General features: G+C 46.6%; 3 protein-coding genes and 1 pseudogene across 19 annotated transcripts in view; 2 read left to right on the top strand and 2 right to left on the bottom strand.

Moving 5' to 3' along the window:
* The window catches only part of CUNH11orf80 (chromosome unknown C11orf80 homolog), a 134,109-nt gene extending 119,624 nt beyond the window's left edge, over positions 1 to 14,485 (top strand). Inside the window, exons 14-16 of the mRNA XM_023710736.1 lie at positions 10,104 to 10,182; positions 14,042 to 14,229; positions 14,332 to 14,485. Coding sequence (XP_023566504.1) covers positions 10,104 to 10,182; positions 14,042 to 14,229; positions 14,332 to 14,403 — 339 coding nt within the window. The 3' untranslated portion in view covers positions 14,404 to 14,485. The remainder of the gene's footprint in view (positions 1 to 10,103; positions 10,183 to 14,041; positions 14,230 to 14,331) is intronic.
* LOC101572741 lies at positions 8,635 to 9,030 on the bottom strand (annotated as a pseudogene). The gene has a single exon (XR_001117014.1). The product of XR_001117014.1 is annotated as an SH3 domain-binding glutamic acid-rich-like protein pseudogene (transcript).
* A 97-nt stretch (positions 14,486 to 14,582) lies between the features above and the next one.
* Positions 14,583 to 17,859, top strand: Rce1 (Ras converting CAAX endopeptidase 1). 5 transcript variants are annotated; one of them, XM_004627171.3, is made up of 8 exons: positions 14,583 to 14,804; positions 14,938 to 15,040; positions 15,132 to 15,215; positions 15,471 to 15,549; positions 16,271 to 16,438; positions 16,531 to 16,602; positions 16,851 to 16,913; positions 17,193 to 17,859. In XM_004627171.3, exons 1-8 carry the CDS (start codon positions 14,620 to 14,622, stop codon positions 17,426 to 17,428), a joined length of 990 nt encoding a protein of 329 aa, XP_004627228.1. In that variant the 5' UTR covers positions 14,583 to 14,619; the 3' UTR covers positions 17,429 to 17,859. The 5 variants fall into 5 exon arrangements, with proteins under 5 accessions (XP_004627228.1, XP_023566502.1, XP_023566501.1 ...); XM_004627172.2 differs by having other exon boundaries at positions 14,594 to 14,804; positions 15,136 to 15,215; XM_023710735.1 differs by having other exon boundaries at positions 14,608 to 14,804; positions 15,167 to 15,215; positions 17,193 to 17,853.
* A 1,864-nt stretch (positions 17,860 to 19,723) lies between these two features.
* Pc (pyruvate carboxylase) overlaps positions 19,724 to 25,837 on the bottom strand; it is a 130,626-nt gene continuing 124,512 nt past the window's right edge. For all 12 annotated transcript variants that reach the window (XM_023710835.1, XM_023710833.1, XM_023710834.1 and 9 more), the window contains 11 exons: positions 24,373 to 24,517; positions 23,987 to 24,076; positions 23,679 to 23,900; positions 23,029 to 23,185; positions 22,200 to 22,440; positions 21,853 to 22,102; positions 21,433 to 21,677; positions 21,155 to 21,334; positions 20,831 to 21,079; positions 20,445 to 20,585; positions 19,724 to 20,366 (listed from right to left, as the gene is read on the bottom strand). In XM_023710835.1, the coding sequence (XP_023566603.1) occupies positions 20,118 to 20,366; positions 20,445 to 20,585; positions 20,831 to 21,079; positions 21,155 to 21,334; positions 21,433 to 21,677; positions 21,853 to 22,102; positions 22,200 to 22,440; positions 23,029 to 23,185; positions 23,679 to 23,900; positions 23,987 to 24,076; positions 24,373 to 24,517 (2,169 nt within the window). In that variant the 3' untranslated portion in view covers positions 19,724 to 20,117. The remainder of the gene's footprint in view (positions 20,367 to 20,444; positions 20,586 to 20,830; positions 21,080 to 21,154; positions 21,335 to 21,432; positions 21,678 to 21,852; positions 22,103 to 22,199; positions 22,441 to 23,028; positions 23,186 to 23,678; positions 23,901 to 23,986; positions 24,077 to 24,372; positions 24,518 to 25,837) is intronic.

The following is a 25,837-nucleotide window of genomic DNA, read 5'->3' as shown; positions in this document are numbered from 1 at the left end:
AAAAAAAAAAGAAAAAAAAAACCATGTGGCTAGACTAACAATAAAAAGAGAAAGCACAAATTGCCATCATCAGAAATTAAGTGGCATGGGCTGGCCAAATAGCTCAGTGGATTAAAGCACCTACAAGCAGGCACAGGGGCAGGGGTTTGATCACTGGGCCTGCTGTACCAGCCCCGCCCCCAGGGTGCACTGAGACAGCAGTTGAGATTGGGTATGGTGGAGCGCACCTGTAATCCCAGCTCTTGGGAGGCTGTAAACAGGAGGATCACTAGAGTCCTATCTAGTAGTGAGACCCTGAATACCCTGTAGACCCTTCACTAAAATATATATATAAAAAAAGTGGCATGAGATACTAAATGAATTAATTATCAAGTGATATTATGAGCAGCTCTGAGCCAGTAAACTAAGCAACTTAGGTGAAATGGACAAATTCCTCAAAAGATATGAAATACCAAAATTCACTAAGAAGAAATACTTCTCTATATAGCTCAGTGGCACAGAGCCTGCCTGGCAAGCATGAGGTTGTGAGTTCAATTCCCAGTACTAAAATGAACAAAAACCCTTTGCATTGTCCAGACTATGTAAAGAATTTTCAAAACTCAACAACAAATCAACTAATTTTTAAAATTTTAATTTTTTCTTTTTTCATGTTTTGTATTTGGTGCAGGGTCTTACAACACATCTCTGACTCATAGTGATCCTCCTGTTTTCAGCCTAACCAGTGCTGGGATTACAGACATTGCACCACCGTGCCTGGAGTTGGTCATGGGTTAGTGTGCCCCTGGGGTGGGTCCAGCATGGCATGTGAGAGTAGGGATCAAACGGTGGTCCCTGTGCTTGCCAAAGCAGGAGCTTACACTGCTGAGCTATCTCCTCAGCCCTATATTTATGTATGTATGTATGTATGTATGTATGTATGTATGTATGTATTTATTGTGGCTGGCTCAGCTCATCCTGGAAGTGGGGCTGTCATGGCATGTGATGCTGGGGATTGATCCACAGTCCATGTGCTTGCCTAAGCAGGTGCCTTAGACCACTGAGCTATCTTACTGTCCCTCAACTCATTTTTTTAAATGAATGAGATATGTGAATATACTTCACAAGAGAAGATTCAGATGTACAAATGGAAAATAATTACATAACAAAGATGCTCAGAACTGGGCATAGTGGTACAGTAATCCCATTTACTTGTCTCAGTTTTTTTTTTTTTCAAGTACCGGGGATTGAAGCTAGGACCTGACAGGTACTGGGAAGGTACTCTAATACTGAGCTACATGAACATAGGGAGTGCTTACTTAGCATGTGTGAAGCCATGAGCTCAATCCCCAGTACTTAAAAAGAAAAACAGATGCTAAACATAGTCATTCTGAAAATTCAAATAAAAAGCACAATAAGATGCTGTTTCACACTTGCCTGAAATAAAAGACTTTACTGTTGGATGACAGTATTTGTTTGTAGTCCTGGCTCAGAAAGATCACTTGGAGGGGCCGGGGAGATGGCTCAGTGGAATAAGCGCTTCCCTGGCAAGTGCAAGGGCCTGAGTTCAACCCCCAGTTCTGCCAAAAAAAAAAGAAAGAAAGAAAGATCACTTGGAGAAGGGCACAGTTCAGTTCACTGCAGCCATCCACTCCTTCAGGATGAGACATATGCCACTGTCAAAGGACCTGGATCATATGGGCGAGAGAGACCATTTAGGATCTAGAAGTGTCTTGGCTTCTGAAGCAGTTCTGCTTGAACCTCTCTCCATTCTAGTGAGATCTCAGAAGGCAGTGAGCTGACTCCTTTACCCTGTTCTTTGTCTGTAGTGATGACTTATAGTTTTGAGCCACTCAGAACCCAGTTCACTTGGCAGATGGCTAGTGAACTCTAAGTCTTGGAGCTGTCAGCCTTGGAAGAAAGAAGCATTCATTATATCTGATCTCTGCCAAAATTTCCACTTTAATCTCTGTGAAGATATTATAAGTTAGGTCATCATTTTCTCATCTTACAGATAAGGAAACTGGTAACAAAACTTTTGCAATTCCAGGCACAAAGCTAGGAAATACAAGGCTAAGGTTTGTATGGAGAATTCCTGGCTACAAAGTCTAGTAACATTGTGTGGCAAGCCCAGGAAAGAAGAGCCAGCTGAGTATCAGGTAAATCCCAAGATCATCAGTAATGGCCAGTTAGTGATAACTAATTTGTTAGTGGCACAGGAGTGGCACCCAGTGGTTTCAGCTGCAAACTACATGAATAAGGATGACAAGCCAAATTCTTTTATCCTTGGGCCAGTCCTTCAGTTTCCATTTCTAAAGAAGGGTAGACTAGCTGACTTTCTTTGAGTAATACAGAATAAAATCATCTATAACTATTATATAGTCTGTCGAAATTGAATTAATATATATATTTAGAGTGTTATAGAATAAAAGGAAAGGGCTGGCGAGATAGCTCAGCAGACTAAAGTGGTAAAATGGGGTGCCCTGAGCCGGCAACAGAGTTCGGGCGTGGTGGCACATACCTGTAATCTCAGCGTTGGGGAGGCTAAAAACAAGAGGATCACTCAGAATCTGAGCTGCGTAGTGAAACTCTGTAACAAATACATAAATTAAAAAAAAAAGAATATAAGGAAAGGTCATACAGCACTGGAAATTTCATGCCTGGGTATCAGAATAGACAGTGAGTTAGGAAAGAGTAAGACAAGAGAGCACTCCAGGGCTTAGTGCACAAGTGTATGTGGGACTGAGACCTTAAACCCAGAATAGGCAGGAATAGAAATGGTAGGCAGTTTTCTACAGAGGGACTTTGTTTCCTCAGGAGACTAGAAATAAACATTAAATCCAAGGAAGTGTATCCCAAAGTCAGGCTCTTCTAGGCCTCAGATGCTGAATGGATAGATAAGGTCCTCATGGGGCTCTTGTGGGAAGTTACTTACTATGACCAGTTTCAAAAAGGAGAAAAGTTTGTAAGATTTTCCAAACTAAAATGAATGAAGGAGGCCAGGCGGGGTGCATGCACCTGTAATCCCAGCACTAGGGAGGCTGAGGCAGGGGGATCCTTGCCAGTTCAAGGCCACCAGCTTGGGCTGCAATGTGAACTGAAGGCCAGCCTGAGCTGCATCGTGAGACCCTGTCTAAGAAAGACCAAAACAGAAAAGAGAATGAATGAAGGAAAAGAAAATCTTTTTCTCAAAGAAGAAAACTGTTTTGGAAAATTTTTCAATATCCTTTCTGCCTTCCCTCCCTTCCCCTACTCTCCCCTCCCATCCCCTTCCTTCCTACCTTCTTCCTTCCTTATGTCCCTCCTTTCTTGTACCCCTACCCCTTTTTTTCTTTTGAGGTACTAAGATTGAACTCAAGGGCATTCTATTTCTACCATTCAGCTATATTGTCCATTTCATTTTTTTCCATAAATTTATTGAGAAACAAATAGCAATGAGACAGTTTCAAACCAAATTGGTAGGACAGTTTCAATAATTAACACATTGTATACATTCTTTCTAGTGGTTAATTGCTGTACAAAATGCAGACATGATATCCTACTTACAAACACCATTAGAACAAATCCCTCTATTCATTAAGAGAATGTAACTGTATATCGATCCTAGCCATTTGAATACACAGATACAAAATGAACATTCATCTGCATCCCCTTTTTGTTAAGTTCCATTATTTGAATATTATAGGTGTGTAAACTCAGCAAAATATTCTAAAAGAGTCCAGTAGCCCATAATAGTATTGGGTCTTCCGCTTGACTGGCAGTGTCAGAAATTGTTGACCTGAGTCCCCTACAGCTCAACATAACACCATGGCTTTACTTCCTATATTGCGTTTTTATACTTTTCTGCTGGATGATTAAGACCAAGGTAAAGCAGGACCTATGCAACAAGAGTTGTAGCTTTTGCGTCTGAGAAGGTCAGTGAAATCCCCTCAGGATTTATCCTGAGATCCTGTACCTCAGATTGTAGAACCTTTGTCAGTGTCAGCCATGTGGATGAGTCATGGCCATTGCTTGGCCAATGTGCTCTCTGTGAAAGCCTGAGAGAATGTTTTCTCTCCATATGACTCTCCTTAGGCACACTCTACATCATCGATCACATTCCTCTTTGGCCCCATAATCTCCTTGATCAGAAAATTTGGGACACTACTGAGTTACATGACGTTACAGTACAAATTCTTGTATGTCCTGAGTCTTAATTGACCTTAGAAGGCTAGGGCCAAGATGTTGGCTTTCCTTGCAGCCCTCCTTTTTCTCTAATTTTGGTCTGCAAACTTAGGTTGTTAACCATCCAGAAGACAAGCTTATTGTTATTACCATACAACTTAGGCTGTTAAGCTTAACCTCACTATCTGTCTGCATATCAAACATCTTAGGCATAATATGTAACAGGTATTTTTCATCGAGTATTGAGATGTTGAACTTTAAGTCCCTACAGAATATAATAAAAACATTTAAAAATTAGAATAAAATTAAAAAATAGGCATAAAGAATTATATACTACTTATGTTTACACATAAGTCCAAAAATCTCACCATATACAATCTTGAAGCAGGACAGTCCCACAATATTCCTTTTCCTGTCTCTTGCTTTTATTCACCACCCCCTACTTTTTGAACAACCATCTACCCCATCCTTTTCATTTTGAGACAAGATCTTGCTAAATTGCTACATGTGGTCTGGAGTTTGCAGTCCTTCTTCACCAGCCTCCAGAGCAGAGCAGCTAGATTATAGCTCTGCATGATCACATCCAGCATTAGTGTTTGTTTTTTCATACCTATAGGCCTGTCATTGCCCCTTCCATGTTCCTCAGAATGCAGTCACTTAGAAATTAAAACTTGTTTTAGTAAGCACTATATGATATCTTTTTAATTGTGATACAGTTCACATGCGTTGAGATTTACCATTTTGCAGTATACAATTAGGTGGTTTTAAGTATAGTCGCCGTATTGTGCAGCCATCACCACTAATTCCACAACATCTGTATCACAACAAAAAGAAACTATTAGGTTGCAGTTAGTCCAAGTTTCCTTCTCCCTGTAGCACCTGGCAACCACTAATCTACTTTCCACCGCTATGGATTTGTCTAGTCTGCATATTTCTTGTAACTAGAATCATAAAATAAGTGGCTTCTTTAAGAAAATGTTTCCAAGGTTATTCTGTGTCATAGCATGTCACAGCACTTCATTTTTATGACAATATTCCATTTCATGGATACACTCCATTTTACTTATTAATTCATCAGGTGATAAATAATCATTTTTAATTATTATAAATAATGTTTTGAAATTTTTGTGTGGGCATATGTTTGAAATTCTTTTGGATGTGTACATGGTATGATAGGAAAATATAAGTGATTAAATTTAAAAACTTCATCACAGTAAAACATGTTGCTAGTAATCCCCCTCAAAGGGATTACTGCCCCTTGCTTTGAACACATTTATCCCATTGTTCTTGCCACTCTGTGAAGCAGTTCTGAAAGTCTTTTTTTGTATCTTTGTTGTACTGTCCTAAACTGATTCCAACTATTTACCTTTCATGGTTACTTTAACTCTGGGAAAGAGCGAGAATTTGCATAGAGCCAGATCCAGTGAATAAAGTGGATGAGCCTTCCCATTGGGTGGCAGTCAGTAGCAGTATTATGGTATTTTTAATCACACTTGGAAAGACACAAAAGAAGACTTGCAGAACTGTTTCAGGAAGTAGCAAGAACATTGGCATAAATGTGTGAAGTGAGTGGGAATATTTTGAAGGAAATTAATGGCAGTGTCTTTTACTGCAATAAATTTTTAAAATTCAAACATTTTGTGTATATTTTGTTCACCCATTGTACCCAGCAATAGAATTGCTGGACTATACTTATAACAGTATTTAACTTAGGGCCCACAAGTGCTAAGCGCATCCTCTACCTGACCTACACCCCCAGCCAGTTTAACATGTTAAGGCATTTCTAAATCATTTTTCAAAGTGGTGTGGCTATATTATGTTCCTGTCAGCACTATAATGGCACTACAATTTCTTCACATCCCCATCAAACATCTGTTTTTATTTTCACTACTATTATTAATGTAATTCTTGTAGCTATGTAATAGTTTAGTTTTTTTATTTTTTATATAGGATTTTGATATGTAGTTCAGGGTGGCCCTGAACTCACCATGTAGCCCAGGCTGGCCTTGAACTCCCAGAAATCCTCCTGCCTCAGCCTCTTGATTGCTGAGATTACAGGTGTGTGCCTCCACACCTGACTTCTCATAGTGTTATTGAGTAATGCATAATGACTCTGAGAATCTTTTGTGCTTATTAGCAATTTATATTTTTGTTGGAGGAATGTTTTCACATCTTTTGTCCATTTTTTTCTAATCTTTTATTTATTTATTTGGTACATGGTCTTGCTAGGTAGCTCTGCTTCGTAGATCCTCCCGTCTCGGCCTCCCCAGCACAGTACCGAAGATTGAACCCAGGACTTTGCACTTGCCAGGCAAGTGCTTAGGTGGCTGAGCTGTCTGCCCAGCGCGTCCTTTGTCCATTTTTTAAAATGATTTTTTAAAAATTTTTATTTATTTGTTATAGGGTCTCACTATGCAGCTTGGACTCACAGTGAGCCTCCTGTCAGTCTCCCCAGTGCTGGGATTATAGGAGTACGCCACCATGTTGGGATCCAGGCTGGCATGGCGTGTGGTACAGGGGATTGAACCCGGGTCCCTGAGCTTGCCAGGCAGGCTCTTAGACTGCTGAGCTATCTCCCCAGCCCTATTTTTTTTTGGGGGGGGGGTAGATTGAACTCAGGACCCTGTCTGTGCTTGCCAGGCAGGCTCTTATTCTACTGAGCTATCTTCCCAGCCCACTTTGTCCATTTTTAAATTGGGTTATTATTTTATTGTTGAGTTATAAGTTATTCTCAATAAAAAATACTTTATGAGATATGATTTACAAATATTTTCTTTTTTCTGAAAGTACTGAGTTTATTTTAAAGCATCACATCAATTCATTATCAATAAACAAAGCCATTTTTGCATTATATGTTGATTTTTTTTTTTTTTTTTTTTTTTTTTTTTTTTTGGTGGAACTGGGGATTGACCTCAGGCCCTTGCGCTTGCCAGGCAAGTGCTTATTCTACTGAGCTATCTCCCCGGCCCCCTCTTGATTTTTATAGAGTACAGACTGGCAAATAAGAAATAGGGTAAACTAAAGAAAGAACTGTGATTTTTTGAAATAGCTAGTACAGAGCTAATGCAAAAAGCCTTCCTTTCTGAATTAAGTGATTTAGGTGACTTTTCCTGTTTAGAATTATTTAATAATATTTTAAAAGATGTCCTTTGTCATGGCTTATATCTACAGTGTCCCTCAAAAGCTCATGTGTTGAAAGCTTGGTCCCCATAGCAGCAGTAGGTGGCTGTGAAGCCTTTCAAAAATTATTGGATAACAGAGGCTCTGAACTCATCAACATATGAACCTACTGATGAATTCATATTGGAATGTGTTTAGGGTTAGGAGCTTTGCTGAAAAAGACACCTTTCTCTCTGTTTCCCTGCCCCACGAGGTGAGCAGCTGTCCTCTTCCATGCTCTCCTCAGCACGTTCATGCTCTCATCCGCTGCAGGCCCACAGTGATAAGGCCAAGTGACGGGACCTCCAAACCCATGAGCCAAATGGAACCTTTTCTTTTCTTAAATTGTTTCTCAGATGTTTTGTCACAACAATGGGACACTGATTAACATAACCCTTTTACTTGATATTTATACATTTTCATGCAATAGGGGCACAGAAGGTATTATCTCTGCTTGGCTTAATTTGTTCAAACAATTTATGACTAAACTGAAACAGAAAGGTCCAGTATCAAGACAGAATGGCATTCACAGTTGCAATGTGCCTTTAAAAAGGGAAATCCACTGAAATTTCTTTTAGGAGAAACCTATGGAAAACAAATCTTAGGTAATAAATGACAATATACTTTTTAATAGTTAAAATCTGAGCTCTATTTAAAAGGATGCTTCTTTAAGCTTACTTGCTATCCCAATTCCATGACAAAATGTGCATATTTTCACTGCAATAAGCAACTCAGAAACATGACTTCATCATGAGAATGCAGTTAAAGAACTTGTCAAACGAATGCACCTGTTTTTATGGAGAGGTCATGCGATCTGCTCATTTAATGTGGCATGAAAGTCTACACTACAAATCTTTGGAAGCTGGTGGATTGGGACATAGAAGTTTCTTCTACAAAAGAATGGGAATGTTATAATTCCCACACAAAATTAAAATGTTTCACATATCAGTATCATTACCTGCAATTATTTTCTGATCACAACTTCACTGCAAAAACATACATTCTTCTTCACCAAAACTAATGAAACAGTTTGGAAATGAGAGACAGTATCTCTTCCTCAAATTCTCACTGCTTAGCTGCAGATAGAATTAAATTGCAATAGTTTCAAAAAGGGTGTTCTCTATGTAAAAATCATTGAAGCACAAAAATGTCTTGGCACATAATACTATCCCATTTTAAAATTTTATCATAATCTTCTATTATCCTCAACATAATGTTCATATTTTACTTATGCATTCATTTTATTATACATGAAAACACCACCTAATTATTTTAACTTGAAACAATTTCTTTTGAAATTAAGATAATTTTGATATTTGAAAAACTTAATTTATAAAAGCAATAGGGACTCATTTTTCAAGATGCTTAAGGCAGAATGCTTAAGATTCATGCTTGCTGCTTTGCCTGGGCTTCTGCTTTCTTTGAACCAAGTGGTGCCTTCAAGCCTAAGAAGGCATACACTGAATTATTTTCTCGGGCTTCAAAGAAAGCATCATAGTCCCCATGGTGCTGGCTTTCATTGAAAATCTGAGGTGGCATGGGATACCCTGTGGCTGGTCGACTGTTTTCAGGTACATTTTCTCTCATCCACTTCCGATTCTCTTCATTGGCTGCAATATATTTTTCTTCAAATCCTATTTTGTTGGCTTCTAAGAAACCAAGCACATCTTGCTGTTTCTTCTTAATCGCCATAGAGCCAGAAGAAGATAGAATATACATGCGGATCACCATCCTGGGACAGTGGCTTGTTTGGATGCTGAAAACAGCTGCAAAGCAGCTGCAACAAGGCTGGGAAAGAGCTAGGAGCCCAACAGCTACAAATATTTTCTTTCCTTCTTAAAATTTACTTTTCACTTTTCTCAGTTTCCCTTAAAACATGACTTTTTAATTTTTATGGATATATATATATATATATATAATATGTCATATTCTTTTTTGGTTTTTTGCCTTATTACTGGGGATTCAGCCAGCCCAGGGCCTTTGCACTGAGCTATCTCTCCAGCCCCTTTTTTGTTTTCATTTTGAGATAAGGCCTTGCTAAATCACTAAATTGCCCAGGGGGAACTTGAGCTTGGAATCCTGCCTTGGTCTCCTGTATTTTAGGGTTATAGGCTTTGTGTTGCCATACCTGACTTATATTTGTATTCTTGAAAAAAAAGCTGGAAAGATTGGGTTTTGGTCTTAGTATGTACCTCTGTTTCCCTGTCCATATTGAACCAACCAATGTGGCAGGATTTTGAAGGGCTCCACAGGACTACAGTATGTGTCCTGTGTCTTCTCATGTTTGACTGTGATCACTGACCCTATGTAAGGTATTACTAGGTGTAAAGGGACAGAGTTATACTGAACATCAATTTCCAAGGGATTTGAAGTATAGATAATAGACATATTAACATAAAAATGATGAACAATGGCATGGAGAGCATACTTCAGGTTCCAGGGAGATAGGGAACTGCATTTCAGAGAAGTAAGGATGTGTTCCGAGTGGCTAGGATGAGCCACAGAAGGAAGTCCTGTGCCAGAATTGGTAGTGCCCACTTCTAATCCCAGCACTCAGGGCGGCTGAGACAGGAGGACTTTGTGAGTTCAGGGTCAGCCTGGACTACACAGTGAGACCTTGTCTTAAAAAAAAAAAAAAAAAAAAGGCTGTGTAGGAGAACTCAAGAGCCAGGAGCAAGTTCATGGGACTTCTAGGTGGAGAAAGCTCCGTGAGATCATGAGTGAAGCTGCCAGCCACACTCATATTTCACTAGGGCTCATTCATGCTTCAGAAAAACTCACATGGAACTTTTAAATCTTGTAAGCAGCTAATTCCAGAGAAGACGGATTTGGCCCAGAGCACAGAGGACGCACATGAGCACAGCAGCCCAGCCCTTCTTGCAGGTAAGGCTTGAGCTTTTTAGTTAAGTTCCAGACTGAAACTATAAAAGAACAGAAATGTGCCTTCAACCATAGCCACATCCTTCTGGCATCTGGTTGGCTCCCACTGCCATTTTGGGTCTCCCAGGGCCCCAGCAGGGATTTTCTCCCCAATACTGGTATGATAGGACTTGAAAAATTCAAGTACAATTTGTGTTGGTACAGATGATGGATCAGGGGAGAGCATACTAAGCAGAATCAGGGTCTAAATCTAGTTGATTCCTTCATGTCTTTCCTCAGTCGTCTGTGTTGATGCTGATTAATACTCTGTTTCGGGCTGTGGAGGCTGCTTCTAGGTGCGGATACTACCTCAGATTTGGTGTGTGTGATGAGGAAGTGTCAGCGTATGTAAGCAGTAGAGATTATCCTGAAGCCTTTCTTCACATAGGCCCTCATCCTTCATCAGCGTGTGGGGCCCGCAGCAGCAGGCATGGTAGTTCTTCTGTACAGTGTAATTACTGGCAGGTGTTAGGTGCTGTTCTGGAGCTTTTAAGGTATGTTAATGCTCTTAGTTCTCAAAATATCTTTTGAAGTACAGATTGTTATTCTAATTTTATAGTTGAGGAAACCAAGGCTCAGAGATGTCAATAAGCTTACAGTCTCACACAGCTAGTAAATGACAGCCAGAATTCAAATCTGGGTAGCCAAGTTAACAGGGATGCTCTCCTATATATCCTGAATCTTTTTGACCAAAGATTATATGGGCTTGAGAGAATATGGAGACTGTGAATTTAGCCCCTACATTTCATTAGTAAATTACTGTTTCTGGGGGTTATAACTACAAAATGCAGCATGTTGTCTATACTTAGGTCTGAGATGTGTTCTGAATCATTTTGCCAGTTGTACTGCTTTAAATGTAGAGACTATTGCCACTAAAGACTTGTATAGTTATTTTTATAAATTTAGATTTGAATAGTTTTTTAAAAATGGAAGCATACTACGTATATACAATTTGGTATCTTAGGCAAGAAGAGGCAAAATAATAAGTATCTTCTCTTGAAAGAAAAAAATTAAGATTTAATTTAGCATTCTCTGTGGACTCTGGACAGATGTTAGGCTCTTGCATAGACCTCATCTCATTTAGTCCCCACAGTGACCCTGTGGGTGACATTTCCTCTCTTTCACCTGTGAGAGAACCCAGGCTCAGAGTTAGGGTCAAGGATTAGCAGAAAGACTGGATTTTTCTTTCTTTTTTTCCCTTTCTCCGTTCCTCCCTTCCTCTATCCTGCTCTCCTTTCCATCTCTCTGACTTTCTTGTTCCTTCCTCTGGTACCAAAGAGAAGTGGGAGAAAAGTAATGACGCCTTTTATTGCTTGGCACAGGGAGGGCTGCAGAAGAGAAGCAGGAACCCTTGGGGAAGAAGCAGGCTGGCAAAGAATTTGTCAGGGTCATAACAGGTATTGACTGAGAAAGTCTTGGCATGCAAGAAAAACAAAAGAGGAAGTTCAGGGTTAACCGGAGGACAGTTGGTCTTGGCATCCTCACACCATGCTGACTTGATGCCATGATGACCTGGTAGACCACTGCATGGGCACAAACCTGTCTATTTTTTTCTTTTTGAGATACGGTCTTGCTATGTAGTTCAGGCTGGCCTCAAACTCATAGTGATCCTCCTGCCTCAGCCTTCCAAGTGCTGAGATTACAGGCATTTGCCACCATACCCAACAGAAGAGCTGAATTCAATTTGCTCTCTCCAGAGCCCACACTTTTCTCTATTATCCAATATGCGCCTTAAATTCCAGATGCCAGTTACTTGAGCTGTTGTGCCCTCTCATTGGCATGCACTCTGTGTCCCATGTGGGCAGGTTTCTTCAAGAAATTCACTGAAAAATTGTGTTTGGATGCCACTGTACATCCATGGTCTGTTCACTCAGGAGCCTTTCATTTGTCAGTCCTTTGCCTTATCTTTCTGGCCTTTTCTCCGTAATGGCTACTCCAGTCCTTTTTCTCCCACCCACTCTGCGGTACTAGGGGTTGAACCCAGGGCCTTCTAAATGCTAAGTGAACATTCCACCACTGAACTATATCCCTGGCTGCTCCATTCTTTTTTTAAAAAAATCTATCTAATTTCAGCCCCTAATTTAGCCTCCTACTTCACTTTATTGATTTCTTTTCTCAGGAAATTTGTCAGCTTGTATCCCTCCCACTGCTGAACATTATCAGTGTGGGGACCTGTTACTTCCAGGCTTCTATCATCCTTCCTGCTTTCTCAAAACTTGTTTGTGTCAGCTAGCTCTTCTGCACTTTCAACTCTCTTCTTAGTTCTTTTCCTCTAGCCTGCTGAGCTCTCATTTTTTCAAAAGTAAATCTCTTGTGACCTTGAATTTACTTCCTATATCTACTCAATTTCTGTCTATCCCATTTCAACCAAGGTTCTCATAAAAGCCCCCTTTTCTGGAACCTAAAGCACTTGATATCTTTGTTGCCTCTGAAACTGCAAGGTCTCTCTAGTTAGGGAAGATATGCTAATTATCAAATTGTGCATTTAGCTTTACCATAAGTGAACTCTTTGCAGAATTTGGCCCTGTAGGACTGCGGCTCACCTGGTTCTCTCTTTTCTCAGCTTTTTTCTTTTACCACTTTTCTCTAGCCATCAATAAAGTGTTCATCCTAAATGCCCTTCTAGCTGTGGTCTTCTACACAGCTGTTGGCCACTACCCCTAGGCTCAAATCGGTACACCCACGCAGGCCTCTCCGAAGCATCAGAGAGAACCTTATTTGCTCCCTAGGCTGCTCCACTGGAGGTCCTGTAGGCACCTCAGTTTTTTTCTGTGTTGATGGCCTTACCTTTTACACACCTGTCCCAAGGTCAGCTCCTCTTCCTTTAATCTTGTCACAGCACCACTCCCTATCCAGCTTTTCACATCTGAAATCTCAGATTTATCCGAGAAGCCTCTCACTCCGTGTCCCTCACCCAGCTGGTCACCAGACCCGTCAGTCTGGCCCAATGAACACTCTGCTAGTGGTGCCTCCATCCCCACCACCTTCACTTGTCTTGAGCTCTTCAGGTCCTTCTGCCTGTAGTTTGATAGAAGCCAACCCTTGACAGAATGATAATTGTAAAATACAAAAACAACAATATCTTTCCAGTCCTTAAAATATTTTCCTGGCTTCCTATTTGTTTCCTGAGTATAAAAAGCTTTCTTAGCTTTTTCAGATTTTTACTACTGTCCTAGATTTATCTCCTAGAATGTGACACACACACACACACACACACACACACACCCCTTGCATTTGTGTGAAGTTTATTTGCTTGACTTTCAGCATAGAATTCCTTTTCTCTCTCCAATCCTAGCTCGAGTATCGCCTCAGGGAAACCTTTCCTCACCTCCTCATGGTTAGTTAACAGCTTCCTTCTCTTTTACCTGCAGGGTTTTGTACCCACTTCTGCATTCCTCCCAGCACCTGAGCTTTTCCTCTTGGGGAAGAGCTCACTTATCTACATTGCCAGGATCTGTTTAGGAAGAATCCATAGATCTAAAGGTGCTTTAAATTTGCATAAGTTAGCCAGTTAGGAATAGGAAAGCTGCCTTAGGGCACTGCATAGTGCCATAGTAGAGAGGTGAGACTGGCCTGCTTTTCCAGGTATCAGAGCTTGGCAGGGAGGGAAGGGCTTGACAGTGCAGACTTCAAGGACAATTTCGTGTTTGAAAAGTTACTAAAGGAGTCTGGACCTCCAAGTGAGGACTTGGATCTCAGATGCCCCTTACAAGGCCCAACTCAGGAGAGATAGGCTCGAAACCGTTTTGAAGGCCCTGTAGCTGCAGGGTTTTTATCTGGACAGGATCCATGAATAAGATGAAGTGGGCTTGCTTTCCTCTAGAGATCTGGCAAGCAGAACACAAGAGACTCAAGAGCTGCAGCTTCCGCCAGGGCGAGAAGAGAGCTTTCACGGCCTCTCCTGGCACAGAGCCGCCCAACACCTCTCCCTTCCCGAGGGTAGAAGAGATCCCCACAACCCAAGATGGGGCTCCGGCCTTGGAGAGGGGAAGCCCCGTGAGCGGCCAAGAGGTAACCGGGAGCGCCTTGCAAATAAGGGCGCGTGCGCGGCAGGAGGGCGAGGGAACGGGCAGCCGCGAAAAGGTTCTTACACCGGCCCCTTTGCTCCCGCAGGATGCCCTGTGGCTACAGGAAGTTGCGAATTTGGCAGACTGGCTGAATCCAGGTTCTGGCGAGGGGTCGTAAATCGTGACGATCCAAAAACTCCTCGGGGACGTATGGGGAGGGTTATCTGCGGGCAACTGTATGATGTTTAATAAAGCTGCTCCACGAGTGCGTTGAGTCCATTCCAGTACCTCGGTGAGGACGTTAGGGGGCGGAGCCCGAGGCGGGACTCGCCGCATGACGTCATCCGCACGTCCAAGGGTTAGCGTCACTGGTACGCGCCGCGGTCCGGGCTTGATGGCGGCGCTGGGCGGGGATGCGCGTCGCTTGCTGTCTGTGTCGCGGCCTGAGCGGCATTCCGAGTCAACAGCGCTAGGGGGCCGGAGGCCCGAGTTGTGCTGCTGGTTGTCAGTGTTCTCCTGCCTCAGCCTCGCCTGTTCCTACGTGGGCAGCCTCTATGTCTGGAAGAGCGAACTGCCCAGGTGCGGGGAATGCGCGCGGCCTGAATCCGCGCCCCCGCGGGCTGAGCGGCGGGCGGAGCTTGGGTGAGCCAGGGGCGGACCAAGCTGACAGGTGGTGGTTGAGGGTCCCCTGAACTTACTGTCCACTTCGTAGGGACCACCCCGCCGTCATCAAGCGGCGCTTCACCAGTGTCCTGGTGGTCTCCAGTCTTTCGCCTCTCTGCGTGCTGCTCTGGAGGGAACTCACTGGTATCCAGGTGCGAAGGAAACGGGGCAAGGGGCAATAAGATCGAACTCAAGGGTCTTTGGGGAGGGAGCAGGACTGATGCCCCCTTTCCTGTGGCTCAGCCAGGCACATCCCTTCTCACCTTGATGGGTTTCAGACTGGAGGGCATTTTCCCAGCAGCTCTACTGCCCCTCCTGCTGACCATGGTGAGTTCTGCTTTATCTTTCCTACTGTGTTGTCGCTAATATTATGAGCCTTTTGTGGCTTTCCCCCCACCCCCTTGTGTCCAGCTTTTGGGTGATGGAAGTCAGGGCTCTGGAGTATGCATGGGGTAGAGGATATCCCAGAATTGAAGAAGTCTGAAGTCCAGTGAGGCTGGGTAAGGTTAAAGGTCTGGACAATAAAGTGGTTTGTGGTGAAAAAAAAAAGTGGTTTGATTTCTACTATTTTTATGCCACCAGATCCTTTTTCTGGGCCCACTGATGCAGCTGTACATGGACTGCCAGTGTGACCTGGCAGATGGGCTGAAAGATGTCTTGGGTGAGTGTTCAAGACAAAAGGGGGGGGGAGGCATAGTCTGTCCAGGGTGGTCTTGGGAAAGAGAATCAGTGGGCTCATAATGCAATCTGGACAGGAAATAGGCAATGTCCTCTCTCAGGGTGTGTTTCCTGATCAGTAAAATTGCTGGGAGGTGTATAAAGAGTGGTTTCTGATGTGCATGGAGTCTCCTTGGGACCTTCACCAATACTGGATCTGGACCAGTGTGTCATCCCCTGCTTCCACAACCTTTTGCTTCTTCAAAGCTGAAATGGCCTTATATTTTGATGTCTGTGTAGTTTACTACAAGAGTACCCTTCCTCAGCTACTAATGTCTTTCCTTTTTTTTTTTTTAATATTTATTTATTTATTTACTTATTTATTTAGTGTGTGGCCAGCTCAGCCCACCAGGGGGTGGGCGGGCCAGCATGTGGTGCTGGGGGATTGAACCAAGGTCTCTGTGCTTTGCTTGAGCTTAGCTTGTTCTAAGTAGGTGCTTTAGACCACTGAGCCATCTCACCAGCCCCGCCTTTCCTTTAAATTGTGTTGAGACACTGCTTTACATTGGGCTTGGTAAACATAATGCTGTTGTCCCCTTTTCCACTTCTCAGAAGTATTAATGCCTGGCCTGTATTTGGCCTGGGTAAAGTTGTGAAAGAGGTGCCTCTGAGTCTCATTATTTAATAACTAGTCATTCATTGCCTGTCCTTAATCTGCTACTTAGCCCCCCGCTCCTGGGCCCGCTGCCTCACAGATATGCGTTGGCTGCGGAACCAAGTGATCGCACCCCTGACAGAGGAGCTGGTATTCCGGGCCTGTATGCTGCCCATGTTAGCACCGTGCACAGGCCTGGGCCCTGCTGTATTCACCTGCCCACTCTTTTTTGGAGTTGGTGAGTATGGTCCTGAGAATGAGACTGAGGGTAAAGGATGAGCCTAGAGTGAAGGCCAGAGGGCTATGGTATGGTTTTCACCTTCTTTCTAGCCCATTTTCACCACATTATTGAGCAGCTGCGTTTCCGCCAGAGCAGTGTGGGGAGCATCTTCTTATCTGCAGGTGAGTGCCTGGGATGAGTATGTTAGGGTGTCCTTGACAACCATTTTTTAGGGAAAAAATTAGAAACAGAGGTCAACAGTATTAGAGGGACCACTGACCATGGGAGTTGGGGTGCAGAGGACAGCCATAGGTGGTGAAGTAGGCAGCTGCTGCCCCAGGGGGAAGGGGATTGTCTCTGGCTGATGGCATGCAGTACTGGGGCAGGGTGGGCGTGCAGGTGTGGTCACTTGTGGCCTCCCCGTCTCCAGCGTTCCAGTTCTCCTACACAGCTGTCTTCGGTGCCTACACTGCTTTCCTCTTCATCCGCACAGGTTGGTCTTCAGTCTCGCATGGGTCTCTGGGGGTTCAGGGACCCACAGGAGTGGGTGGGAGAATGGGAATGCTGTGTTCTAGGAGTGACAAAATGTTTATTCAGTGCTCCTTGAGACAGGTTGATCCAGGACCTTCAGCTTGGTGAGGTCTGAGGTGGAAGGAAGTAGAGTGGGTGGGGGTGGGCCACTAAGCTTTATCGGGGTGAGGGTCGCTGGCCCTGGAAGGGGTGGAAGAGGCAGTGGAGCTGCTCCATGAGCTGCACTGTCTCCCCTCCCCAGGACACCTGGTTGGGCCGGTTCTCTGCCACTCCTTCTGCAATTACATGGGCTTTCCCGCCGTGTGTGCAGCCCTGGAGCATCCGCAGAGGCGGTGCCTGCTCGTAGGCTATGCCCTGGGTGTAGCACTCTTCCTGCTTCTGCTCCAGCCCCTCACGGATCCCAAACTCTACGGCAGCCTTCCCCTTTGTGTGCTTTTGGAACGGGCAGGGGACTCAGAGGCCCTCCTGTGCTCCTGACCTTCGCTCATGTGTGACTCCAGTGAACTGTCATGGGCTTCCCAGCCCCTCCCCACTAAGGGGTACTACAGGGGAGAGGCTGGCTGGGGTCCCCGAGATCTCAGGAATTTTTGTAGGGGATTGAAGCCAGAGCGAGTTGAATCCCAGGGACCAAGAGAAAGAAGATATCCAAAGGGTGCAATCCCTCTTGAAAGGGGGTGGAGGAGCAGCTGGGAGTGAGGCAACAGGGGCAGGTCCCAGGAGCTGTGCACTCCCTCACTTTGGACTGCTGCTTCTCTTAGCTCCTCACCCCCACCCCTGCCTCGGAAAAGCTGCTCAGGGGGTTTTATTTGTAAAACCCCTCCCCTGAACTTCCCAGGGTTTTCTCATTGTCTTTTTGCATCAGGACTTTATATTGAGATATTAAAGAGATTTAACTTGGGTAACATGGCCTCAGATCTTTGAGAATCCATCTGCTTGGGGTCTTGGGAAGAATTCCAGGTATCCTAGCTACCTCAAACACTATCTCAGGGCAGTTCAGCCGGATAAGCAGTTCCCAGGAGTAGGGGGATGGGATGGGGGCACCTGAAGCTGTGGCTTTCTCCCTGAGCCATGCTCCATGTCCTAGCACATGTCTAAGCGGGTCTAAGACTGTAGGTACCAGACGTGGGCCCAGGTACTCATGGACCTGACCTCATCGATGGGGCCTCCAGCTTGTGTCCCCTGGAAGTGGGCAGGACACAGCCCTTAGAAGACTACCAACTTCATTTGAGCAGAAGCAAGTCCAGAACAGGAAAAGAACCTGCACTGAATCTCCCCAGAGCAGGGGCTTCTGGTTCTCTTCACCCATGCCTGTCATCATGTCTCAAGCAGCATCCAGAGGAACTCAGAACAAAGGCCACAGTCCTAGGAACAGTAAGGACTCTGCCAAGCAATACAGGTTAAGGTCTTTTTTTGAACCTTCTCGCTTTTAGAATAGTTCTCACTGCCCTGTCTAGGACCTTTTTCTTTCTCTTTGCTTCTCCAAAGAAAATTCTTTTAGGTCCCACTCCGTGAACCTGATGCTTGGAGAAAAGGAAATGCTTGCGCTGTCCCCCATGGTACTCCCAGGTTGGCTGTAACTGAATCACATTCACCTAGATCTGAAGGGCAGCATCACAGTTACACACTTGCCTCCCTGGAGAGCCTCTCCCCTTGTCTGTGTAGCAGCCGTTGGGAGGAGATGATCAAGAATCTGTTTAGAGGGGGCCTGCCCCTTAGCTCAGTTCTTTAAGTGGCTGCTTCAACAAAGCAGTCAGGCTCAGGTTGCTGTGGTTCGATCCCCACAACTCAAACCAGCCAAATCTGCCCTGAAGGCATTCGGAGCAAAAAAAAAAAAAAAAAGAATCTGTTTAGAGGGTGCACTTGTGAGCCTATGGTATGGAGGAAGTCCCATGTGACTTGGGTGTCCAAGGCCGGGTACCTGTACCCTGAGAACTGGGCAGATAGGCTTGCAGGGCCCTGGGGATGTACTTCTTGCCTGGTTCCCCTGGTGTTTGGGCTCAGTCCTCCCCTTTCTTATCGAGTCTGGCATTCATTTCACCATCCTCCTCCCTATTCTGCTCAGGAACTGCCCCTCCACTGTGCCTGTTGCCTCTCACTGTTCATGGGTAGGAGGCGAGTGACACAGAGTTACTGTCCCCTCTTCTGGTAAGAGGACTGAGACCCAAGGTTTTCTTGAGAGCTGGTGCGGGATGGGCAGGAAGAACCTGGGGCCTGGCGCCAGTGCTTCTGCTAACCTCCTACCCATATCCTCATACTCAAAGCATGTAGTAGTCTCTCTCTCACCACCATTCTCAGGGGTCTTTTCTACTGCCCAAGTGGTACGTGTTTGCACGTAGCCTGAGCTAATGAAGTGACAGGCTGGCCCCTGCTAGAAACACGTCAGTGGCCTGGGTTTAGTCCCTTTCTACCTTTCTCTAATTATGGAGTCCTGGGCAACTTATCTGACCTTTCTGTGGCTTGATTTGTGTTCATAAGATGGGTGCAAGTTGATTCTTCAGTTCATAGGTTTTAAGTGTTTAGAACAAACCCTGTTCTCTAAGCAAGCTCAGTGATGGCTGGTCATGTTAGGAGTATGTATATAACAGGTACACAGTCATGGCATTAACCATCCTGGCTACAAGCCAAAGAAGAAAAAACCAGTCAGTGCCTCTTGGCCTTTTGGCTAAGATCCATTGAAGAAAATAGCTAGTCTGCCCCTAGCCCCAGTTTGAGAAGCAGCCACATCCTCTCTGCTTCTGGGCTAGGGGTAGCACTGGAGGTAGGGTGGATGGCACAGGACCCAGCATGGAGGGCAGAGGACAGCTAGTTTTATTGAGCAAATGTAAATGTCCCCGGAACTGGGGTTTAGGTCTCCTCTACAACCAGGAGGTAGGACGCCTTACCCTTCTTCAGGTCCTGAGACCATCTGATTCTCCACCTGTAATCTCCCATGAGGAGAGACCCTTATTTGGCAAGAGATGAATATGTAAAGCAGCTGTCTGCCAGTGAGGAAAAGACAGGTGGCTGAAGGGAATGAGCCTTTGCAGGAGTCTCTGCTGTCCCACTGAGCACAGGACCTCCAGGGCCAGGCCTTCCTGCCCTTGGGCACTGGGGCCTGGGCCTGACCTGGCAGCACAGCTCCTGAAGGTTTGGGTGGGGGTGGCCAGGCTGCCAGCCTGGGACAGGATCACTCAATCTCCAGGATGAGGTCATCACCTTCCAGTGTCATGTCCTTGGTCACGTGGACCTTACGGATGGTGCCCTCCATGGGTGAAGTCACCACAGTCTCCATCTTCATGGCACTGAGCACACATAGGGGCTGGCCTTTGGTCACCTTAGCTCCTGCTACCACCTTGATGTCGATCACCTTCCCAGGCATGGGTGCCCCAATTTGGCCCTTCACATCTTTCAGAGCTTTGGGGTGGAAATGCATCTCCTGCAGACAGGGTAAAGGGGGATGAAACAACGGGCCCAGCCTAGACCCACTGCTTGGCTGGTCCTGAGGGTGCTGTACCTTCATGGCTTGGGTGTCCTTGATGAGGATGGACCGAAGCTGCCCATTGAGCTCAAAGAAAACCTGCCTCTGACCAGCCCGGTTCAGGTCACTCACAGCCAGGGCTTTGATGTGCAGTGTCTTGCCCCTTTCTAGCTCCACCTGCAGAGAAAGCATTGAGGCTTAGAGCTAGAGGAAAGTTCTGAAAGCAGGCCCCGGACATCCACCACAGGGAGTCCTCCACCCTGGGTCTCAGCTCCTCACTTGTCAAGGCTAGCTCCTGGTTTCTTAAGGGTCCTTTCTGCTCCCAAAGCCCGCAAAGCTGGGTGAGAACCAGGCCAAGGTTAAGGCCTGGAGCTCTGAGGGCAGGGTGCTGGGTAGAGTGGACAAGCAGCAGAACCACTGACCTCAAACTCCTCTGCAATTTTGGGTCCCTGCAGGAAGAGGCGGGTATTGAGACTATCCAAGGGGCCAAAGGTGGCAGTGAAATCCTTGAACTGGGCAAAGACATCAGGGTACATGGCTGCTGAAAGCACATCCTCAGGGGTCACTTCTTCCCCATGTCGTTCTGTCAGCTCCTTCTCCAGCGCCTGCAGATCCAGGGGAGGAAGGGAGGCTCCAGGCCGCCCCTCTACCCTTGGCAGGTCCTTTAGCACCTAGAGAGAAAAGAAGAGGGTTAGGCCTCCTTCCTGTACTCACCCCCTCCTCAAGACTATTTTGGCCTTCCTTACCTTAGAGCGAAGGGGTTCAGGGAATCCCCCATGGGGGACACCAATGTAGCCCTGCAGGAATTCCACCACTGAGCGAGGGAAGGACAGCTCTTCTGCCTGAGCCTCAGCCTCTGCCCGGCTCAACCCATTTTGTACCATGAACTGGGCCAGGTCCCCCACAATCTTGGAGGAAGGAGTCACCTGAGGAAAAGGGACTTGAGGTTATGATGCTAGGATCCTTATTGGAAGCCCAGAAGAGAGCACAAGGTTGTGTCAGGTGAACACTGGGCCCTGCTTACCTTGATGAGGTCACCCAGCATCTGGTTGGCCTCCACATAGGCCTTCTTGACCTCCTTGAACTTGGAGCCAAGCCCCATGCTGTGGGCCTGGAAGTGCAGGTTGGTGTACTGGCCCCCTGGGATCTCATTCTCATACACATCTGAATTGCCAGACTTCATGGTGGCCGTGCAGTCAAAGGCAGCATAGAGTCCCCGAGCCCCTTCCCAGTACTCACTGTAGTCAAACACACGTTCCAGGGGTACCTCTGCAGGAAGGCCCAAGTCAGAGGTCAGTCTCACAGTCTGCCAAGCTCCCAGGGGCTCCTCCCAAGACCCAGGGCCAGTTCAGGTCTCATTTTAGTCGAGTGTGGGGCATCTGGATTCTAGGTATGCCCAACTTTATGAGGACTGGTACATAGGTCTGGGATATCTTCTTCCTACCTGTGTCTAGGGCAGTCCCTTTGGTACAGGCTACTAGGGCCCCCATACTGGGCTGTGAGGTCATCCCGGACATGGAGTCAGCTGCCACATCCACTATGTCAGCGCCAGCCTGGGCACAGGCCAGCATGGCTGCTACACCTGCCCCTGATGTGTCATGGGTATGGATATGCAGCGGGAGGTCAGGAAAGCGGTCCCGGAGGGAGCTGACCAGCATGGTGCAGGCTGCTGGCTTCAGCAGCCCTGCCATATCCTGGAGGAAGTGGGAAGAAGGTAAGGAGGGTCCTGATGTACCCCTATGGTTTCAGGGAGTGGGCAAAAAAGAAGAGACAGGTAAATGGGCTAGGTACCTTGATGCACAGGATGTGAGTGCCAGCTCGCACCAGCTCTTCAGCCAAGCCCATGTAGTACTGCAGTGAGTATTTGGTTCGGCTGGGGTCAGCCACGTCCCCTGTGTATGAGATGGCAGCCTCAACCACACCCCCGGCACTGCCTGCTGCCTCCATGCCCAGCAGCATGTTGGGCAGGTAGTTAAGGGAGTCAAAGATCCGGAAGACATCCATGCCATTCTCTTTGGCCATCTCACAGAACCTGAGTAGGTGAGAAAGGGATAAGCCTCACCTTACTCTTCCCTTACTTCCTCCTCTGGCTCCTGGTTTACTTTATAGCTTCAGAGGATGAAGTCTGGCCTGATGGGGATGGGGGGCGGGAAGGGGGGCAAACAGTATAGACAAAGGCTTTTCTAGGACAGCCTGGGCCAGGCAGGGTGGGGCCAGAGACATCTGCATGGGGTAGAGCTGCACCTAGCTAGTCACACACTATTGTAGTCATCAGCCTGGAGAACCAGCTGGGATTCCTTGCTTTGCAAAGGAGATGGCAGGCTGTGGGAGAGAGCACCCAACAAGGAGTCGCAAGGCCTGGGTTCCAGTTCAGCTTTACTCCATATGGCCTGGGACCCAGCATCTCCCTCTTAGGGCTTCCACTGCCACATGAATAATTTGGAAGCTCCTCAGGTTCTGCCACTACAATTCTGCATATCATGGTGCTTCCAAATAGTAACCCTGCTGGGTGCGGCTACACAGACTTGGCTTCCAGTCTGCTGTGGGGAGCTCAGGCCATCTCTAGCTTAGGGCTCGTGGGCCCTACTGTGCAGTGTCTGCCCAGCCCACCCATGCTCACTTGAAGACCACATTGTCAGGGTAGTTGGTGTAGCCCACTGCATTGGCCCCTCGTAGCAGCATCTGGAATGGGATGTTGGGGATGAGCTCCCGGAGCTCCTGCAGTCGCCGCCAGGGACACTCATACAAGAAGCGCATTGCAACGTCAAATGTGGCTCCTGTAAAGGGATGGAGAAGCAGCTCAGATCAGCTCTGGTAGTCACTGGGATCCTGCCATGCCCTGGAGCTCTACGCCTTAGCCTTGGCTCCCTCCTCACTTTTCTGATTCCTTGTATTCCCAGCTCCAAGCATCACCAACTCTTTGTTGATGCTCTGGGTGCTCAGGCTCACTGTGCCTCCTGCATATGTCTGTATCACCTGCACATCCTCCTTCAATTCTCCATGCTGTTTAGCTGCTCAGGACTGCCTAGGTCTCAGCCTTGCAGCCTCAAACCTAGTGCCAGGTCTGGCTGGAGTTGGTTTCAGTTTATGGAACAAGCAAGCACCCTGCTTTTTCAGTTCTCACTCTTATTTTCTCCAGAGTGACATAAGAGAGACGTCTGTCAACAGCTCCAGCTTCTCTTAGTGTCCTTGGCCTTTGGTGCTGCCACACACAGCAGACACCCAATTTCCACCAATGCTGGCCAACATCCCAGCCCTTCTCCAGCCTACCTCCCCAGTTTTCCATGCTGAAGAGCTTGTTGAAGCTGTGGGCAACATAGGGCGCAATCTTTTTGAGATCATGGGTGCGCACACGAGTGGCCAGCAGTGACTGATGGGCATCCCTGAAGGTCGTGTCCATCAACAGCAGCCCCTGATGGTTTCGCACAGCTTGAGCAAAGCCCTTAGGTCCCTCTCGCAGAAGAATGTCCCTGAACCCAGCTGGGGGAGGGCCTAGAATAGATAAGGATATTAATGTCCATCCTGCAGGTGGTAATCTCTTGTCTCCCCCATGAATCGGTAGAATGAGTCCCACCTACCTATGGGCACAGCAGGGATGATGGGGTCCATAGGGCTGGGGCTGGCCTTGACAGGTATTGGGGTGGTAGGGCCATTCACCATGACATGTCCTGGAGAAAGAGTGAGTAGTGGTCAGGACCAGATGGGGCAGAGGTGGGGCTGAAGGCAGAGGTGTGAGTAGGTGGGCTTGGGGATAGGGACATTTCTCAGGATGCCTGGTGCTCCAGCTGCCCCTGTCCTCTCCAAAGCCAGGGCCTCCTGGGTCCAGGCAGTAGAGACCTATTTAGGGCCATATGGATGGAAAAAGAGGTTCTCTAGGAGCAAGGCAGATGTGGACCAGAACAAGGACTGGGCTCAGGGACAGAGGGCCAGGTGGGAAGGGGAGAATAGGACTGTGTGGGCGGACCAAGGTAGTGCAGCAGCTTCTGGGCCCGGTTCTGTGCGGGCCGCAACTGGAATAGCTCAGGGTTCTCGTCGATGAACTGGGTATCCACGGTCCCCGCCAGGAACTGCTGGTTGTTGAGCACATTCTGCAGGAAGGGGATGTTGGTCTGCAGGACAGAGGTGGGTTGGAGGGTGTCAGTCACCATGCAGCATGAACAAAGAAGAGAAAAGATGAGAGGCTGCAGATGACACCCTGGAGCATCACAGCTTCAGGGCCTCCCAATCTCAGCCCCCTATTGTGGCAAAATCTCCTATATGGCCAGGGCCTAAACTACACCCTCAATCTTTGCTCACTCCAGAGCATGTGCCAAATGCCATCCCCTTCTGTCTCCTCTGGGGTCTGGAACCTGCACCTCCCCGTTCCTCCTCATTTAGGACCAGCTCAGCCTTTCTTACAACAGTGCCCTGTGCTTCTGGAAAGCAGCTCCTGTCTGTGCCCTGACACTCATGAGGTGGTCTCCTCCTGGCTGAGTCCAGTGAGCATTCTTCTCCTCTTGCTAACAGTTCCTAACTTGATAGCATTTCCTTGGGTTTCCAAGATATCTTGCTTTTCTGGTGTCCTGCTTGGGCTCTCCTGCATGCCACCTGGTGGTCACATCCTAGTCTTGGCTCCAGTGACAGTCTCAGTCTCCAGAGCCAAGACCCAAAGGTGGAACTGGCAGGTCCTTGTTCATTTCTCATATGAGTTCAGCAGGTCTAGCCCGGCTTCCCTCCTGATCCCGTCCTCTGCCTGCTAGTAGATGTCTCACTGTCTACACAGTTACCAAAATCCAGACCCCATCACCCTTGTTACACTCTCCTGTGTCACTGCTCAAGCTGGATAACTGTCCCAGGGCCACCTCTAGACTCTGACCTCTTCTCAAACTCAGGAAAAACCTTCCACTGGTCTTCCTCATCACAGACAACCTTAGCTGCACCAACTGGGCCTCCTGATTGCACACCTCCCCATCTGCTTGGTAAGCTTTTCCTGCATGTCTCCTTGAAGGTTATATTTGTCCACTCTTCTTACCTTCTCAGCAGAGTGGTTCCCTTCCTAGGAGGTCCTTGTTGGAAATCCCAGCCCTCAGCCAGTTTCTTGCCTGTCTGTGGCTCTCTCTGGGAACTCTCTTTGGGGATGGACAAGGTGCCTGTCTGAAGTCCCCGGATCTATGTGCCATGTGCATAGGTTCTCAGCTTTGCTTATGAAATGGCCAGGTGACAGCATATGACTAACGCAGGATGAGTAGAAGCCACGTAAGGAACTATGGGCCAGCACTGAGAGATACCCCATGACTGAAAACCACATGCCTGGGACTCCATGTGTGAGCCTGGTCTGTGGACTTGTGGCTCTATGGATGAGGCATTTCCATGTCACCTAGTTATGATTTATTTATTTATTTTTTATTTTTTATTTTTTTTAAATTTATTTATTTAATTAATTTATTTAG

The sequence above is a fragment of the Octodon degus genome, unplaced genomic scaffold (assembly GCF_000260255.1).
Source record: "Octodon degus isolate 3935 unplaced genomic scaffold, OctDeg1.0 scaffold00018, whole genome shotgun sequence".
Classification (NCBI taxonomy): Eukaryota; Metazoa; Chordata; class Mammalia; order Rodentia; family Octodontidae; genus Octodon; species Octodon degus.
Note: the sequence above shows the minus strand (reverse complement) of the source record. Positions and strands in the feature narration are given on the sequence as shown.

Bases quoted from the DNA above. Each gene is read 5' to 3' on its own strand.
- Rce1 (XM_004627171.3), top strand. From the start codon at position 14,620: ATGGCGGCGCTGGGCGGGGATGCGCGTCGCTTGCTGTCTGTGTCGCGG. The intron at 15,216-15,470 runs GTGAGTTCTGCT...TTATGCCACCAG, and splicing joins TGCCCCTCCTGCTGACCATG to ATCCTTTTTCTGGGCCCACT. The intron at 16,439-16,530 runs GTGAGTATGGTC...CCTTCTTTCTAG, and splicing joins CCCACTCTTTTTTGGAGTTG to CCCATTTTCACCACATTATT.